A 19,190-nucleotide genomic window follows, 5' to 3' on the forward strand; every position below is an offset into this window, starting at 1 on the left:
AGTTTCAACAATTTGCTCAATACTACCTCCCTAGTAATTGTAATTTTCTTGAATTCTTCCCTCCCTTTCAATTCCTGATTTAAAGCTATTATATCCTGTTTAGTGAAGGCCAGTGTAAAATATCTGTTTAATTTGTTTATCATCTTATCGTCCATTACGTATTATCCAGACTCATTTTCTATAGGACCAACACTTCAACTTCTTTTTAAATATCTGAAAAAAATCATTTCTTATCTGTTTTTATATTTTTGGCTAATTTCTCTCTTTCTCTAATTTTTCTAAACTGAATTTCTCTAATTTTTCTCTCTGTACTAATCTTTTGCAATTTTTTTTGCAGTTTTTAATACTCTGTTTAATCATCTGATGTGCCACCTATCTTTTTTCTTTGAGTTTGATACTATCTTTTATTAACAACTGATGGCAGGTCAATGCCTTAAAATATTTTGTTAAAAATCACACAACACCAGGTTATAGTCCAACAGGCTTAATTAGAAGCACACTAGCTTTCGGAGTGCCACTCCATCAGGTGGTTGTGGAGGACACAATTGTAAGGCACAGAATTTATAGCAAAAGTTTACAGTGTGATGTGACTGAAATTATATATTGAAAAATACCAACCACCTGTTGAAGGAGCTAGTGTGCTTCCAATTAGACCTGTTGGACTATAACCTGGTGTTGTGTGATTTTTAACTTTGTACACCCCAGTCCACACCGGCATCTCCAAATTAAAATATTTATTATTTGTTGGAGTGTATCCTGCGCTTTGAGTATCTCCTCAAATGTTTGCCTCTGCATTTCTGTTGAGCTATCCTTAGGCCTAAATTGCCAGTTCACTTTTGCTCATTCTGTTCTCATGCTCTCATAATTGTTCTTGTTTAAATTCAAAATTGGAATTGAACCGACATTCCTCTCCCTTAATCTCGATGTAAAATTCAGTCATGTTGGGTTTGCCGCTACTGAGGAATGCTTTCACTAAGGTCTGTAGTTGCTCATAGCTCGTTGGACAAAACTAACTCTAGTATAGCCTACTGTATGATTAGTTCTATAAAGTGCTAATCTTGTTTGAAAAACATTCAATGAATTCCTCATCTAGACTACTTTTGCCTGTTTGATTTTTCCAGTCTATAAGTTGATTAAATCCATGATGGAAATTGTTGTATCCTTCTGACAAGCTCCCATGTTTCCCTGATATCCTGTCCCACCATGTGATTACTAGGAGAGACCTTAGAGAAATAACCTCCTACCTTTATTATTCCTCATCTCTACCCAAACTACTTCTCTTCTGTTCCCTGAATTTAGGGTATCTGTCTCTATTTGCTAATATCACTTTTAATTAATAGAGCCACTCTGTCTTCCTTTCCTAGCTTATTGTCCTTCTTAAACATCACAGACCTTTCAATTTTCAGGTCCTCTTTGTATCCTGCTCATAACATGCATTCCCACATGGTTTGGTATCATCAGCAAATTTGAAAATATAACGTATCCACATATAAGTCAGTTGTACAGATTATGAACAGTTGTGAACCTATCACCGATCCTTACTCTGCTTGTAACAGCACACCACCTTGAGAATGATTTGTTTATTTTTTACATCTCTGCTTTTATTGATTTATTTTCAATCCATAATGATGCATATATTCCCCTAATCACATTTGCTCCTGTTGTATTTAAAAAGCTTTCTGCAAAATGTAAATAAACTACATCTATTAGTTCTCCTCAGCCTACGCTATGTAGTATTCTCAAAAAAGTCCAAGTTTCTCTTAACAGGATTTCCCTTTTGGAAATCTATGCTAATACTATCCAATTTTGGCGTTCTTTTCTGAATGTTCAGTTATCACATCCTTTATATTAGATTAAAACATTTTCCTTCCTATTGACAAACTACCAGGCCCCTTGTTCTCCACACTCTTTCTTCCCTTCTTAAATAGTGTAGTTACATTTGCCACCTTCGAATCAACAGGAATTTTCCAGAATCCGTGGAATCATAAAAGATAACCACGGTAATCTTTAATTATTTCCTTTACACTGATGTGAAGTCCATCTGGTCCAGGAAATTTACCAAGTATTATCTCTATTAATACTAACTTACTTTTCTTTTCAATTACACAAGTCCCTTGATTGCTTTGTATTTCAAGGAGATTTCCTGTATCTCCTGTGAAGACACAAAGTGACTTTTGTCTGCCATTTCCTTGTCTTTTGCAGTCTTCCTTGTATGTTTTTCATATTTTCTTTCATATTCTCTTTTCCCTTTTAGATTCAGCATTATGATCCTCTTTTTCTGAGTCCTAAATTGCTCTGAATCTCAATTTGTGAACCATTCGTTTACATTGGGGAATGGTATGTTATTGCCCGATTTAATGAAGGTGACCAAAAAATTATGGAGGAATTAGTTGAATGTCTTTTGGGGCAGTTCCTACAACCTATAATTAAAAATTGGGTGACTCTACTCTTTCTTTTTTCAGAGTCAAGATTAGAATGGTGCTGGAAAAGCACAGCAGGTCAGGCAGCATTTGAGGAGCAGGAAAATTGACATTTCGGGCAATAGTCCTTCAGGAATGATGAAGGGCTTTTGCCCGAAGCACCGATTTCCTGCTCCTCGGATGCTGCCTGACCTGTTGTGTTTTTCTAGCACCACTCTAATCTTGACTCTGATCTCCAACATCTGCAGTCCTCACTTTTGCCTACTTTATTTTTTCAGCTGATCAGAGACATTGAGCACACTTGTAGGTAGGGTATGCCTGATGAAAATGATTGAATTCTTTGAAGATGAATAAGTATGCATGTTATTTATGAAGACTTTGAGAAGATATTGACTAAAATCTAGCATAAGAGATTGTTGCCTAAAATTGTAGCTTATTGTAGACCAATTTTACCCTGGTTAGGAAATAGACTGAATGGGAGTGTCGTCCCGTTCCCGCCTCACTCGAAGCAAAACACTGAGACAGTATAGTTTTACCTCCTTCATCTTTATTCCGGGCCCTGGAGGGAGAGAGAACGATTGCCCATGTGCACAGAGACATGAGTTCTCGGTCTTCTCTTGTACGGCAGTTCCTTAATGAATTATGTAGTCATTTTACAGAGAGGAGCATCCAGATAAGACAACCAATATATTGGTTGGGTGACCATTCCAATCAGCAAGTGTCAATAACAGAGATTAAGCCATCTGGCATTATACGATGAATAACTGGCTTCACATAATTAGATTCCCTCAGTGTGGAAACAGGCTCTTCGGCCCAACCAATCCACACCAACCCTCCAAAGAGCAACACACCCAGGCCCATTTCCCTCTGACTAATGTACCTAACATTATGGGCAACTTAGCATGGCCAATTCACCTGACCTGCACATCTTTGGACTGTGCGAGGAAACCGGAGCACCTGGAGGAAACCCACGCAGACACGGGAAGAATGTGCAAACTCCACACAGACAGTCGCCCGAGGCTGCAATCAAACCTGAGACCCTGGTGCTGTGAGGCAACAGTGCTAACCACTGAGCCACCGTGCCACCCCATAATGAATGCTTTTTCACCTCGTGTCAACCTGGTACCCTTGTCTCCAGCACCTCATTGTTTACTGCAAGTCCTTACCTGATGTGAGTCATACTTGTTGAACCTTTTGAACTCAAAACTTAACTCTTTCCCTACCTGCTCATACCCTATACACATTCTCAGGAGGAGGCCAAATAAGAATAATTGGCAGATACTCTTAATTTGCAGTTTATGGTTTCGTCCTTAGATTTCTGGGGTCTCAACTATTCAATGCATTCATCAATGACTTTGAGCTAGAAATCCACAAACAAAGATTTGGTTACATATATATTACTGTACAAAGAAGTATAATGCTTCAAAGAGATATTGATTGGTTGAGCGAATGGGCAAAACTTTGGCAAATGAATTTGTGTTTGGACCTAGAAAGGATTGACTGGATGCTTAGCAAATGGTGAAAAATCACAATGGATGTTTGAAGATACTAGATATCTGGGGAGCAGGGAGAGAGTACCAGCCTATAGATCTGAACAGGTACAGAAAATCATCAAAAAGGCTGATGGAAGGTTGGTCTTTATATCTAGAGAACTAGAAGATAGGAAGTCATGTTTCAGCTATATAAAACCATGAGTGGATTACAGTTGGACGCCTTTTGAACAGTTCTGGGTACTATATCTTAGGAAGTAGATATTGACAATTGGGAAGTTCAGTGTGGATTTAGTAGAATGAATGCCTGGAGTCCAAACAGCTAATTTATGTGGAGAGATTCAACAAACTAGAGTTGTCTTCCTTAAATTTGGTGGATGAGGTAATTTGATGAATGTTTTCAAGGTATTAAGGCAAACAGGTAGGTTTGGTTGGGAAAAATTACTTATTAGAACTCTTCTGGTGCAGTGGTAGTATCTCTACCTCTGGACCAGGAAGCCAAGGTTCAAGTGATATCTGCTCCAGAGATGTGTAAGACCATCTCTTAACAGATTGAGAAAATATCGGCAAATAGTAGTGGAATAACAGTGTCCCTACCTCTTCACCTGAAGCGAGGTTCGAGTTGCCCCAGGCATGGTGCATCGTGCCTGATTGGGTTGTTTTAAAAAATGCCAAAGATGTAGTAATACAAAACGTTTGCTGACAAAAGACACATTGTTAAAGTTTTTCATCTTGTACTCATCAGGACATTTGTAAGAATGCTAGTGTAAATTGGTACATATGAGAAGAATGTGCTGATTGGTTGGTAGGTTGACTCTGGTTAGGCATTGCCCTGAGGAATGAACTGGAGAATGGCTGTGGCCTATTTAAATTGAAACTGATAAAATGTGTGCACACTTTTTCTGTTTACAAAGAATGTGGTCCTATATATTCATATATGTAACATCCAGTATACACAAGTGTCACAATGCAAGCCCAATTGATACTCTTAAATTAGACATCAGTGTAATTCTTAACATACTCAGCATTACATCCAATCATGGAATCATATCTAACACTGGATACTGTTTAGAATTTTGAAAACACAGATTGGTGGGATATAATCAGTAATGCTACAAATAGCCAAATTCCTTTTCCTGCTCCTATGTACGGTTGAGTTGCTCTGATTGTTCTGGATCTTATGAGATGTATGGTCAACATCTGCCAACTCCTTGTTTATCTGTATCTGTGTTAGGTCACACTGCCAGCCTGAAGACTTGTCTTACTACACTTCGAAATTGTAGCTCAAGTTTTTTTAGAATCTGTTTTCCAGATTTGGTATATAAACTATGCAATAGTGCTGAGGTTTATCATTGCTTCCCCTACCAACAATAAAACACTAAGCAATTGGCCAATCTCAAAATAACTTGTAATTTATGATTAAATGCAAATTAAACCTTCTATAGTTAGCTTCTGTCTGTTACCAAATGTGGTTACACTGATTCTCCTTTAACTTTGCTACAGGTAACATTCTCAAAAAACTCAACAGTTTTGTTAGTAGTGATTTCCCTTTAGTAAGTCCATGTTGACTCTGTCCAAAATACCTAGTTAGCCAACCCTTTAAAATAGATTCTAACATTTTCCTTACTACTGACATGAAACTAACTGATTTGTAGTTCTCCATTTTTTTCTCTCCACATTATTATTGGCAGATTATTATTATTATTACAGTTATTATTACAGTTACATTATTATTACAGTTGCTACTATCCAGTCTGCAGGAATCTTTCCCAATCTACAGAATTATAAAAGATGACCATCAGTTCATCTATCACCTCTATAAGCACCTCTTTTAGCCCTGGGGTGTGGCTCGTTTGGTCTAGGAGACTTATCAATTTTTGAATTCAGTTTCTCAAGTCCTATTTTGATTAATTTATGTCAGTTCCTTGTTTTCACAAGTCCCTTAGTTCTGGCATAATTTCTGAATTTTCCTCCATGAAGACAGACAAAAAAAGTAATTGATTAGTTTTTCTTTCACATTTCCCTATTCTCCACTTCTCAAATTCTTCTGCCTGTGCCCATAATGGGTCTGCATTTTCTTATGCTAATCTTTTCCTTTTCACAACCATAGAAAGGATTTTATACTGAATTCAAAAAATGCTGGAAATCAGTGGGTCAGGCAGAATCCATGGATAAAGAGCAAGCTGGTGTTTCGAGTCTAGATGTCTCTTCATTAGAGCTGATGTGGTGTGGTGGGGGTAACATTTATGCAATAGTGTGGGGTAGAGTTCTAGGGAAGAAAGATTAAGTGATCGGAATGTGAGAATGTCATAACAATGGTGTGTCCAACTGGCAAACTGGAAAGAAAAGACAGCCCCACTGGCGTGGGGGGAGAGGAGAAAGGACATGGAGACAGAAAATGCAACAAGTAAAGCTAAAAGCAAGGGAAGAAATGGGAGGGGACCCACAATCTGGAGGTGTTGAACTCTAATATTAAAGTCCAGCAGGTTATAAAGTGCTTAGTCTGAAGATGCGAAGTTGTTCCTCCACTTTGTGCTATGGTTCATTGGAGCATTACGGCATGCGAGGGCAAATAAGTAGGCATGTGAGCAGGATGCTGTGTTAAAGGATGTTATGGTCTACTTTTATATTTCTTGCTAACTTGCATTCATGTTCCCTTTTCCCTCTCTTTGTTAGATTCTTTGCTTGATTCTAATTTGTGCCATTTAAACATCCCTTACCACATTTTCTGGCAAAGTTGTAATATACTTCTTTTGATCTAATGCAGTCTTTAATTTGTTTGTTGGCCTTGGTCGATTCACCTTACAAATTCGATTTTTGTGTCTTGGAGTATATTTGTGCAATGTCACAAACAAAAATCATAAATTTAATGCCAATTACATGGGTATGAGGCAAAGATGGATACTGGTTGACTGAGTACATAAGTTAAAAATAAATAAATAAACAATAAGTAAATAAGTAAACAATAAGTAAACAATAAAAATAAGTAAATAAACAATGGAAAACATTTTTTTAAAATGATTCAAAGTATTCCACAAAACGACGTTCAATTGAAAAGCAAGCAGTCAGAAAGATCCATCGTTGACTTACTCAGGCAGATGAGGATAATATTAAGTTAAAAGGAAAGGCTAATAAAGTTGCAAAGATTTGGATTAATTCTGAGGAGTAGGAGAATTACAAGCTAAAGGGCCACTAAAAAGCTGACTGGAGTGAGAACGTGTATCGGGTATGAGCAGGTCAAGAAAGAGTTAGATTTGAGTTTTTTGAAACAAAACGTTTTAGCTGAGCATGACTCAGATCCAATAAGAATTTGCAGTTAACTGGGTGCTGGAGACAAGGTGGAAAAGCATTCATTACGTAGAGCCATTTAACAATATTGGAAGCATTCAGTATGTAAGGTCAGTTAACAAGGTGAAAAGTACATTCATTGTACAATAGCAGATGGCTTAATCTTTACTGTTGATGCTTGCTGATTGTAATGGTCACCCAACCAATATATATGTTGCCTTATCTGGATGCTCCTCCCTGTAAAATGACTAATTAATTCATTAAGAAACTGCTATTCCAAAGAAGACAGTGAACTCATACCTTGTGCACACAGGCGATCGCTCTCTCTCCCTCCAGGGCCCAGAATAAAGATGAAGGAGGTAAAACTATACTGTGCGTTTTGCTTTGACTGAGGGAGAGGGAAACAGATTGAGAATAGGAGGAAAGAAAATATGAGACCAAACTAGCTGGGAATAAGCAAAAGCTTTTGGAATCGGCTTTCTAAATATATAAAAAGGAATGAATTAAAATCCCAACAAATTCCTACCACCAGAGGGCGAAAAACTTAGAATTGTAAAAGACAACTACAGAAATTGTGGTTGTACTTACTATGGTTTTCCAAAATTTCCTAGGTTTTCAAACTGCATAGCAGATTGGAAGTTCGCAAATTTAATGCCACTGTTCAAGGAAGGAGAGATATAAATGGCGAGGTGGATCATCTATGGTTCAATTAGCCTGACACTGAAGTGATTTGTCTCATCACACTGATTTTCTAAACCAGCACTACTTTATGATAACCTTGCTTTACAAATTTATTGGCGTTTTGTTTGAGGTTACAATTAGTATAGCAGTTAAAGGAGAACCAGTAGATGTAACTGGATTTCCAATGGGCATTTGATCAGGAGCCACACAAAAATGCTAATGGATGAGATAACAGTGATTGGAGTTAGGTTAATAAGACAATAAGATACAAAAACAGAATTAGGCCATTCATCCCATTGAACCTGCTCCACCATTCGGGTCATGACTAATGTATTTCTCAACCCTATTCATTTGCCTTCTCCCCACAATCTTTGATCCCTTACTAATCTTAGAATCCCTGTGGAAAGAGGCCATTCAGCTCAGTCTGTACTAACTATCCGAAGAGCATCCCATCTATCTATCTTTGTTATATGCAAACTTAATGAAAATGCCTTCTGTTCTTTAATGTATCATTAATGTATAATGTGGACTAGCACTAACATCTGCAAAACTCTGTTAATCACAGGTTTCCATTCTGAAAAAGATCCTTTTAATCCTAATTCTCTGTCTTCTACCAGTCAGCCAACCCTCCAACCATGCGAGTACCTGTCCCTTAACACCATGAGCTCTTATTTATCAGCCTCCTGTGTGGCCCTTGTCAAAGGCCTTCTGGAAATCCAAATAGATCTTGTCCAGTAGCTCTTCTTTGTCTGACTTGTTACCTACTCGAAGAATTCTAACGGACTGGTCAGACATGACCTGCCCTTGATGAAGCTGTACTGACTCGGCGCTATTTTGTCTTGCACTTATAAGTACTCCCTGATCACATCCCTAACCTTAGACTCTAAAATCTTACCAGCCACTGAGGTTAAGCTAACCGACCTAGAATGTCTGCCTCTCTCCCTCCTTACATTAGCCATTTTCCAGTTCTCTAGGCCCCTGTCTGACTCCAGTGATTCCTGAAAGGCACCACCAATGCCTCTACAATCTCCTAAGCTATCTTCTGCAGAACTTTGGGATGTCTCCATCTGCTCTTCAGACCTTTCAGCTTTCTCAAAATCACCTCCTTAGTGATGGCCCCAGCATGCACTCCACAACCACACCTGACATTCTGGTATTCTACCATTGTTTTGCACCATGAAGCCTGATGCAAAGCACCATTTCCCATTTACTGCATCTCCAGCCTAATTTCCCAGTGGTCCAGTATCTGCTCTTGCCTCTTATTACCCTTTTTATATATCAAAAAAAACCTGCATTCTTGTTTTATATTGCTAGCTAACTTACCCTCGTATCTCATCATCATCTCCTTATTGTTTCTTCACTTGTCCTCTGTTTTTAAAAGCTTCCAAATCCTCTGGCTTCCCACTAACTGTCATCACTTCGTACACTTTTTTCTGTTGCTTTTATCCCATCCCTGATTTGTCAGCTATGGTCGCCTCATCCTCCTCTTAGTATGTTTCTTATTTCTTGGGATGAATTTCTGCTGTGCAATCTGATTTGCCCCTGCTATTACTGCTGCACAGTTTTCCCTGCTAGACTCCCCTTTCAATCAACTCTGGCCAGCTTCTGCCTTGTGTCTTTCTAATTACCTTCACTCAATTGTGTTACAGTTAGATCTGATTAAGCTTCACTGTCTCAAACTGCAGGGTGAATTCTATCATATTATGGACACTGCCTTTTCAGGGCTTTCTTCTTAAGATTCCTCATCATGTCCACCTCATTACACATCACCAAATGAAGAATTGCCTATTAACTAATGGGCTGTACCACAACCACCACCTAAAAAAAAATCTCATAGACATTCCACAACTTGCTTTTCTTGGCCTCCATTACCAACTTGATTTTTCCAGTGCATCTGCATGTTGAAGTTGCCAGTGATGATTACGTATGTTAGTATGGAAAAGATTGGCTAATGGACAGAAGGCAAAGAGGCATAAAAGGAGGATTTTCACATTAGCCTGTGGATGGAGGCGTACAGCCAGGATTAATGGTGGCAAGAATCAGGCAGCTGTTTGCAATCTATATTAATAACTTCAACAAAGAGACTGAAAGTCATCTAAATTTGTGAAGTGAAAGGCTTACAAGGCAGTGAGAGTGCCAGACAACCTGGCTTCAAATCCAACCTGCTTTATGGTGTGGTAACATCTCTGAACAGGTTTATTAGAAAAATATATGCAGGCATGGAAAATAGGGAACTTGTGGTGCAGTGATAGTGTCCCTACATGTGTGCCAGGAGGCCTAAGTTCAAATCCTATCTATTGCAGTGGTGTATAATAAAATCTCTGACCGGACTGATTACAAATGCAAGTGAAAATCTAAGTTGTGAGAACAGGACAGCTTGTAAAGTGTTATAGACAAGATACATCAACGGACAACAAAATACCAGATGGTGTATAATGTGCCAAAGTGCACATGAGTTTGGTTAAAATTTGAAAAAAACAAATTTTTTTCTTTAAAAGGCATGTAACTTGTGAAAGTTGATGTTCAGAGTAAATCTTTGTGCTTGCACTTGGAACATAACAATATCTTTCAGGTATTCCAGTGCAGCAAACAGAAAGGCGAATGCATTTTGGCCTTTATTGTAAGGAGTTTGAAATATAAGACTAAAGAAATCTTGTTACATTTTTTGCAGGGCCTTAGTGAGAATACTGTGCGTAGGTTTTAAGGAAATATATTGAAGGAATTATAATTGAATTAGAGACAGGAAGTGCAGGTTAATTAGATTGGTCTCTGCAATTGGGATTATTCAATGAAGTGCGGCTGAATATATTCTCTTGAGTTTAGAAGATTGAGAGGTGATCTCATTGAAACATACAAGATTCTAAAGGGATTTAACAGACTAGGGAATGGATGTAAGTTTACTCACTGAGCTTGAAGGTTCATTTCCAGACATTTCATTACCTTACTAGGTAATCTCTTCAGTGGGCCTTATGCGAAGCAATGCTGAAAGTTCCTGCTTTCTATTTATATGTTTGGGTTTCTTTGGGTTGGTGATGTTATTTCCTGTGGTGAAATCACTTCCTGTTACTTTTCTCAGGGGGTGGTAGATGAGGTCTAACTTGATGTGTTTGTTGATAGAGTTCCGGTTGGAATGCCATGCTTCTAGGAATTCTTGTGCGTGTCTATGTTTGGCTTGTCCAGTTGTGTTGTCCCAGTCGAAGTGATGTCCTTCCTCATCCGTATGTGAGGATACTAGTGAGAGAGGGTCATGTCTTTTTGTGGCTAGTTGGTGTTCATGTATCCTGGTGGCTAGTTTTATGCCAATTTGTCCAACGTAGTGTTTGTTACAGTCCTTGCACGGTATTTTGTAAATGACGTTAGTTTTGCTTGTTGCCTGTATAGGGTCTTTCAAATTCATTAGATGCTGTTTTAGTGTGTTGGTGAGTTTGTGGGTTACCATGAGGCCAAGGGGTTTGAGGAGCGTGGCAGTCATTTCCGAGATGTCTTTGATGTAGGGAAGAGTGGCTAGGGTTTCTGGACGTGTTTTGTCTGCTTGTTTGGGTTTGTACCCATGCAATCGGCGGACTGTGTTCATTGGGTACCCATTCTTTTTGAATACACGGTATAGGCGATTTTCCTCTGCTCTATGTAGTTCCACTGTGCTGCAGTGTGTGTTGGCTCGTTGAAATAATGTTCTGATTCAGCTTCATTTGTGGGTGTTGGGATGATTGTTTCTGTAGTTAATTATTTGGTCAATATGTGTTGTTTTCCTGTAGATGCTGGTTTGAAGCTCTCCATTGGCTGTTCGCTCGACTGTGACTTCTAGGAATGGCAGTTTGTTGTTGTTTTCCTCCTCTTTTTAGTGAATTTTATGCTAGTATGGGTATCATTGTTGATTGTGAAGGTTGTAAATACAACCGGGAAACTTTGCATCAAAAATCTTTACTCCGTCATGCAACAGATCGTGAATGGACAGACGCAGTACAACAAGCCATAGATATTAGACAGCGACAAACACAGAAAATGAAAAAACTAGACCTGCAGAAAAAACTAGACAAACTTGCACAAAGTAACAACAATGACAACACAGAAGCATGGATAAAAAATCTTATCTAACCGACCCTTAACAGACACCTGAAGAAGCAGCCTTACTAAGAGGATAAAAGGAAGGAAACACAACACACAAGAAAGGAAAGCACCGGAAAGACTAAAAAAAAATAAAAACATTGTTATCCTACTTGCAGACAAAGGACGCTTGACAGTCATTCTAAATCGAAGTGACTACGTTGAAAAAGCAAACGCACTAACAGATACCAACACTTACCAACAAGTGGCGATAGACCCAACGCCACAACTAGAGAACCGAATCACAGCCCTACTCAAAAAACTTCAGAAATCTGGACAAATGAATAAGACCGACTTCCAAAAAATGAAACCAGACGGATCCAACACACCATGATTCTACGGATTACCCAAAATTCACAAACCAGGAGCCCCCCCCTCAGACCCATAGTCTCACTACCTGGAACGTCAACTCACAGATTGGCCAAGGAGCTACATCAATGACTAAAACACTGAGTAGAAGGCTCAGGCCACTCTATCCATGCCACCCTAGAATTCCTGAAGACCATCAAAGACACTAAGATACAGGGTGAAGTAATGGTCTCCTTTGATGTAACAGCCCTGTTTACTTCAATCAACATTAACTTGGCCAAGGAAGCACTAACTACACTATTAGAAGACGCAAAAACACCGAACACCACTAACTTCATCATCAAGGAGAATATTATCAAGCTAGTGGACATATGCCTTACCACCCACTTCACCTTCAACAATAAAACCTACAGACAAACCAATGGAACACCCATGGGATCTCCGATATCAGGGTTCTTAGCAGAGGCAGTAATGCAGAGACTTGAGCAAACAGCTCTGCCAACCATCCAACCCAAACTCTGGGTCCACTATGTGGATGACACCTTTGTCATCACTAAATGAAACAAGTTAAAAGAAACCTTCAAGACCATCAAGACCCTAACCCTAACCCTTACTGGCATAAAATGCATTAAAGAGGAGGAAAACAACAACAAACTGCCATTCCTAGAAGTCACAGTCGAGCGAGCAGCCAATGGGGAACTTCAAACCAGCGTCTACAGGAAAACAACACATACTGGCCAAATAATTAACTGCAGAAGCAATCATCCCAACACCCACAAACAAAGCTGAAACAAAGCACATTATTTCAACGAGCCAACACACACTGCAGCACAGAGGAACTATGCAGAGCAGAGAAAAATCGCCTATACCGTGTATTCAAAAAGAATGGGTACCCAATGAACACAGTCTGCTGATTACTCAGCAACAAACCCGAACAAGTAGACAAAAAGACATCCAGAAACCCTCGCCACCCTCCCCTACATCTAAGACATCTCAGAAATGACTGCCAGGCTACTCAGATCCCTTGGCATCATGGTAGCCCACAAACCCACCAACTCACTAAAACAGCAGTTAATGAACTTGAAAGGCCCTATACAGACAATGCACAAAACTAACGTAATTTACAAAATACCATGTAAGGACTGTAACAAACACTACGTTGGATAAACAGGCAAAAAACTAGCCACCAGGATACATGAACACCAACTAGCCACAAAAAGACATGACCTTCTCTCCCCAGTTTCCTCTCACACAGATGAGGAAGGACACCACTTTGACCGGGACAACACATCCAGCCGAGGACAAGCCAAACAAAGACACACACGAGAATTCCTAGAAGCATGGCACTCCAACCGGAACACACTCAACAAACACATGGAGTTAGACCCCATCTACCATCCCCTGAGAAAAGGAACAGGAAGTGGCTTCACCACAGGAAATAACATCACCAACCCAAAGAAACACACGCATAGAAATAGAAAGCAGGAATTTTCAGTATTGCTTTGCATGAGGCTCACTGAAGATGTTACCTAGTAAGGTAACGAAACGTCTGGAAATGAACCGCCAAGCTTTGCGAGCAAACTTACATCCAAAATCTCAACCTGAACTACAAATCTTCTTAAAACTCGCTAAGATTTAGGGAATCTTAAAACACAGGGTCAATCTCAGGATAAAAAGGTGATCATTTAAGAATAGTGGGAAATTTCTTCACTCATACTTTGGAATCCTAATGGGTCTTAGATTTGTTAAACTTGAAATAATTAATGCTAGGATAGACAAACTTTTAGTCTCCAAGAATCCAGGGACACTGGGATTGAGCAAGAAAGTGGACTTGAAGCACAAGGCCAGCTATGGTCGTATTGAATGGAGGAGCAGGCTTGATGCCCATTGATCAGCACATGATCTTATTTCCTGTGTTTTGTACATCAGTGTTTTCTGAAGATGGAGCAGGTGAAATAGGAAGGAAGAGGTTCTATATGTGCACATGTAGGAAAGCAGGCAAATTCTTTCATATATAATTTATTTGTTAAAATTATTTTCATTGACTGTTACAACAGATTTTAGGTTTTGATATTCAGCCTTGTTTAGGGAGAGAATGCAATCAAACATTTGTTTGTTAATGGTCTTGATGCAGTTGCATCATGAAATATCTAGCAGTTGCAAGCTGATCTAAAATCACAAGCTGTGACCCAGTGGTAGTACTTTTTGAGTCAGAACGTTCTGTATTCAACTTCCACTTGACTTGAGGACACAATGAAGTTTGACTGTAGTACAGTACTAAGGTGCATCTTTCTTATGAAGACCTCAACACTCTTTTGCAGATGAGAAGGGGAAGTCCACTTGGTATCCTGGGCAGTAGTTTATCCCTGAACCTACAAGTCAAAATTTCAATATCAGATCATTGTCTGATATCTGATCATTGTTGGAACTTGGTAGGTGCAGATTTGCTGTTACATTTTATGCACCACAACCTTTTCAATTGCTTGAAGGTAATGAAAGTTATAGGCTATTAAAAAAGTAGAACTGTCAAATAATCTCAGTAATTTTTAGCTATTTACCAATTTCCATAGTACTCGTGTTTTCAATAATTTCCATACAATTCTTGGTGGGAGTCAATTTAATGGCAATGTCACATTAATGAATAGCTGAGGTTATATTGTGAACTTGAAAAGTTATAATCTTGAATGTAGTGCCTGAGAGGTTAATTAATACAAGTTCAAAAGTAACATTTATAAGGGAATTGGATAGATATTGGAAATAGATTCTGGAGCAATGGGGGAAAAACAACAGTTGTGAATTCAATTGGTTGATCTCTTTCAAAGAACCATTGCAGACAAAATAGATTGAATGACCACCTCCTGATTATGTGGAAAAAATGGATGAAGTGGGCAAAAGTGATACCTGGCTGACAATTTTCTTATTTACAACATATTAACATAGGCTTTTTTTAACATATCATTTGTTACTGTGTGAACTAAAACTTTTTGCTATTCAAATTGCATTTAATCTGTTACTGCAGTATAAAAATTGCCATTGATGTAAAATGTTGACATGAGTCATTGTCAACAAAGAGAGAAGAGTTAATGTTTATTGGAGCTTTTTCCACTACAGGTGCTGAATGATCTGTATGTCCAGTTTTTTTTTTCTATTTTTAAAATCAGAGAATAATGCACTGGTGAAGGTGCTCAGTATGAGTTTGGACTCCAAAAGAGTTGTACTAATATCTTAGGAATTTTTCCTCTTGCAAGTATTTATGTCGTTCTCCTTGGAATTTACTACTGAAAGAGCTTCCATCACTTTTTTATTTAGCCAATGAATTTCAAATCATCATATCTCTTGTTCATTATCAAAAAAACTCCTCTCATAAATTCTTCCGCCATTTGTTTTCAATCTGTGTACTCTAGTTACTGACCCTTATGCTACTGAAAAAGTTTGGTTCCTATTTAGTCATAGAGTCATAGAGATGTACAGCATGGAAACAGACCCTTCGGTCCAGCCCGTCCATGCCTGCCAGATATCCCAACCCAATCTAGTCCCACTTGCCAGCACCTGGCCCATATCCCTCCAAACCCTCTCTATTCATATACCCATCCAAATGCCTCTTAAATGTTGCAATTGTACTAGCCTCCACCACTTCCTCTGGCAGCTCATTCCATACACGTACCACTCTCTGTGTGAAAACGTTGCCCCGTGGGTCTCACTATATCTTTCCCCTCTCACCCTAAACCTATACCCTCTAGTTCTGGATTCCCCGACCCCAGGGAAAATACTTTGCCTTTTTACTCTATTCATGCCCTTCATGATTTTGTAAACCTCTGTAAGGTCACCCCTCAGCCTCCAACACTCCAAGGAAAACAGCCCCAGCCTGTTCAGCCTATCCCTATATATAGCTCAAATCCTCCAACCCTGGCAACATCCTTGTAAATTTTTTCTGAACCCTTTCAAGTTTCACAACATCTTTCCAATAGGAAGGAGGCCAGAATTACACGCAGTATTCGAACAGTGGCCTAACCAGAGTCCTGTACAGCCGCAACATGACCTCCCAACTCCTGTACTCAATACTCTGACCAATAAAGGAAAGCATACCAAATGCCGCCTTCACTATCCTTTCTACCTGCGACTCCACTTTCAAGGAGCTATGAACCTGCATTCCAAGATGTCTCTGTTCAGCAGCACTCCCTAGGACCTTACCATTAAGTGTATAAGTCTTGCAAAGATCCATCAAGACTTTTCATGATTGTACCTATGGTTAACGGTTCCAATTATCTAGAGGAGAAATTTGCATTGGTGTGGCACTTTCTCTAAAGTCATTTCAAATCTAAATATTTAATTCCTAAACGTAGTCACTGTTCCATCCCAGCAAGCAGGATAGCCAATTTGTATGTAGCAAGCTTTTCTATCATTAAATCAGAGAACTTGCCAGATAACCTTTTTTTTATGTTGGCTGCAGGAAGAACTTTGGTCGGGAAACTAGGATAGTTTCTTATTTTTCTTTGTGAAATGGAACCTTGTATGTCCATATGAATAAGTTCATTAAATCTTTTAAATGCCTTTTTTAAAATATGCGGCCATGAATGTCGCAGCCTTTCATTGGTGCTTCATTTAAGCATTAAACTAAATTGTATGTTATTAAAACAGACGATTAGGATTTGAACCTGCAACCATCTTACTCAGATGAGAATTGTGCCACTGACCCAAGCATTGGAGGAGAATATAACCTGATTAGCAGAATGGTCAAATATATTAGACATATAATTCAATGCAAGCAAATGTTAAGTTATATATTTTAAGGGAGGAGAAATGAAAATAAACCATAAATTAAGATTATCCAAGATTTTCGTCTCCATGGATTTGATAATAGGTACCAAACAGATTTGCAGGCAAGGTATAATATTACATCAATTTCTACATGTCTCAGGTTGTTGAGTATTTGCCTGCTTGTTTCCAAACATTCAGAACCACAAAGCTTGAACAGGTCAAATTAGTCAGTAAGACCTGAGGCCCAGGAGAACTCCACTGTGCAAAGTTACCAGAACTTGAGGGTTTCTGGTCCCAGTTAAGATAAAATTGTGAAGTACATTTTAAAGAAAGTTCTTCTTTGTTAATTTTATGGTTATTAATAAGAAAATTCTACAATAGCCAAATACTTTGCTTCTACATTAATTGATTTCTGCTGCTTTGTTCTTTCAGTGCACAGCCTGCCACTGGCATTGCATATTCACATCCATCCACACCAGCCAGTTACACCGTACAGCAAGCTCCACCAACAGCCCATGCAGTCACTGCAGCATATGCTCCTGTACCTGCCACGCAAGCAGTGAGACCAGTGACCTCAGCAGCTTATGGAAGCTATCCTGCCGTGCATTCTGTGACAGATTATAACTATGGACAAAGGCCACCAGAAACTACACCACAACCAACACCAGCAACAACACAAAACTATCAGGTAACCAAATAGCATTTCCTGGTCCAGAATAACATCCATTTTACTAATGGGACCTCATGAGAAAATACTGTGTGTAGGAGGTGGGTAGGTAAATTACATTATTTTTAATGCTCTAATGGGAAATGCACATCTGTCTCACCTGTGTCACAACAAGTCTGGTTCTACTTTGGCCATTTCAAAAATTAGATGAAACCAGGATTCTACAAATGAATAGCCCTTTTTGATATCCACTAAAATAGCTGCAAAAATCTATAATGCATTAATAAATGCTATTGATGAATTTGTGAAGCTTCTGGGTTAAATAATGGAACTTGACTGCAAATAGCAAGTAAAAGTTGTTTATTTGGTTTCTGGCATAGAGGGCCAATAATTGTAGGTATTGGTGGTTACTTTGCTTTGGAGAAGGTTGTTATTCAGAATGTCGTATCCTTTTTGAAGAATACACCAGAGAGAGCTTTTTCCACTTAAAGTTGTCATAAAATTTGATCGAGGTTGGTGAATTTGAAATCAGAATTGAATTTGTTACAGGGTACTGGAAATCTGGACCCATCCCCACATTTTGTAGATATTGAATCAATTGGAAATTTCAAAACCAAAGTCAATAAGTATTAGTTATGTAAAGGTGTGACAAGGAATTGAGATATAGATTGCCAATGTTCAAGGGAATGAATGGCCTACTCCGGTTCTGCGAAAACTATTAGGGACAGATGTTTCTAGTCATTCTCAACATAATGACTTTGCAAGATTTATTTGTGGATTATTTTCTTTGTGTAGTTGCATTTTTGAAGCGTGGCATGCATGAAACTGTATTTTATGTTGTCCCTTTGTTTTATCAGAAGTGGCAAGTATACATTGCTCTTGCAATATTTGTTTGTGAAGGGAGTTCTGTACTTGGTGTCAAAGTGCCTTTAGGTTGGTATATTTTGACACCTGATGTAATCAGCAATTTGACAATATATCTTGCTTGGAAATTACCTCTGAATGGAGATGGTAATTGTTGAATTCATAAAGTTTCTAATTCCACATCGGGTAACTCCAGAAATCAAACTTGTAGGAAAGCCACAGTGAGCAAACAGAATGTACACCTAGTGTGTTCTTTCCTCCTTCCCAAAAGAATGTGTGTTTGTAATTAGTTACTGTATTTCAGATGATGAAAATATCCCTGTCTTAACCCTACAGTATAAGTGGTAATGCAGAACATTGCTCTAACTGTAGCTGGTACAGGTTTTTCTTCAACTTAATTGAGGCAGTTGTAAATTTCAAAATTCCAACAAAGTACATTTTTGAGCTGGAGCAATGCACCTTATTGACAGACATGACATTTCTTTTCGATTGATTAGTGAAACTGTTAACAGATTGGAAGTCCTTCCCAGCAGTTGTACCTATGGAATGGGAACCTTTCAAAGACTGGTTTTAATTCTGGAAACAATATTTAATTTCCCTAAATAGTTT

General features: G+C 38.7%; 1 protein-coding gene across 5 annotated transcripts in view; it reads left to right on the plus strand.

Moving 5' to 3' along the window:
• LOC140494562 (zinc finger RNA-binding protein-like) overlaps window positions 1-19,190 on the plus strand; it is an 84,334-nt gene that overhangs the window by 16,646 nt on the left and 48,498 nt on the right. For all 5 annotated transcript variants that reach the window (XM_072593873.1, XM_072593875.1, XM_072593871.1 and 2 more), the window contains exon 3: window positions 17,483-17,738. In XM_072593873.1, coding sequence (XP_072449974.1) covers window positions 17,483-17,738 — 256 coding nt within the window. The remainder of the gene's footprint in view (window positions 1-17,482; window positions 17,739-19,190) is intronic.

The sequence above is a fragment of the Chiloscyllium punctatum genome, chromosome 24 (genome assembly GCF_047496795.1).
Source record: "Chiloscyllium punctatum isolate Juve2018m chromosome 24, sChiPun1.3, whole genome shotgun sequence".
Classification (NCBI taxonomy): Eukaryota; Metazoa; Chordata; class Chondrichthyes; order Orectolobiformes; family Hemiscylliidae; genus Chiloscyllium; species Chiloscyllium punctatum.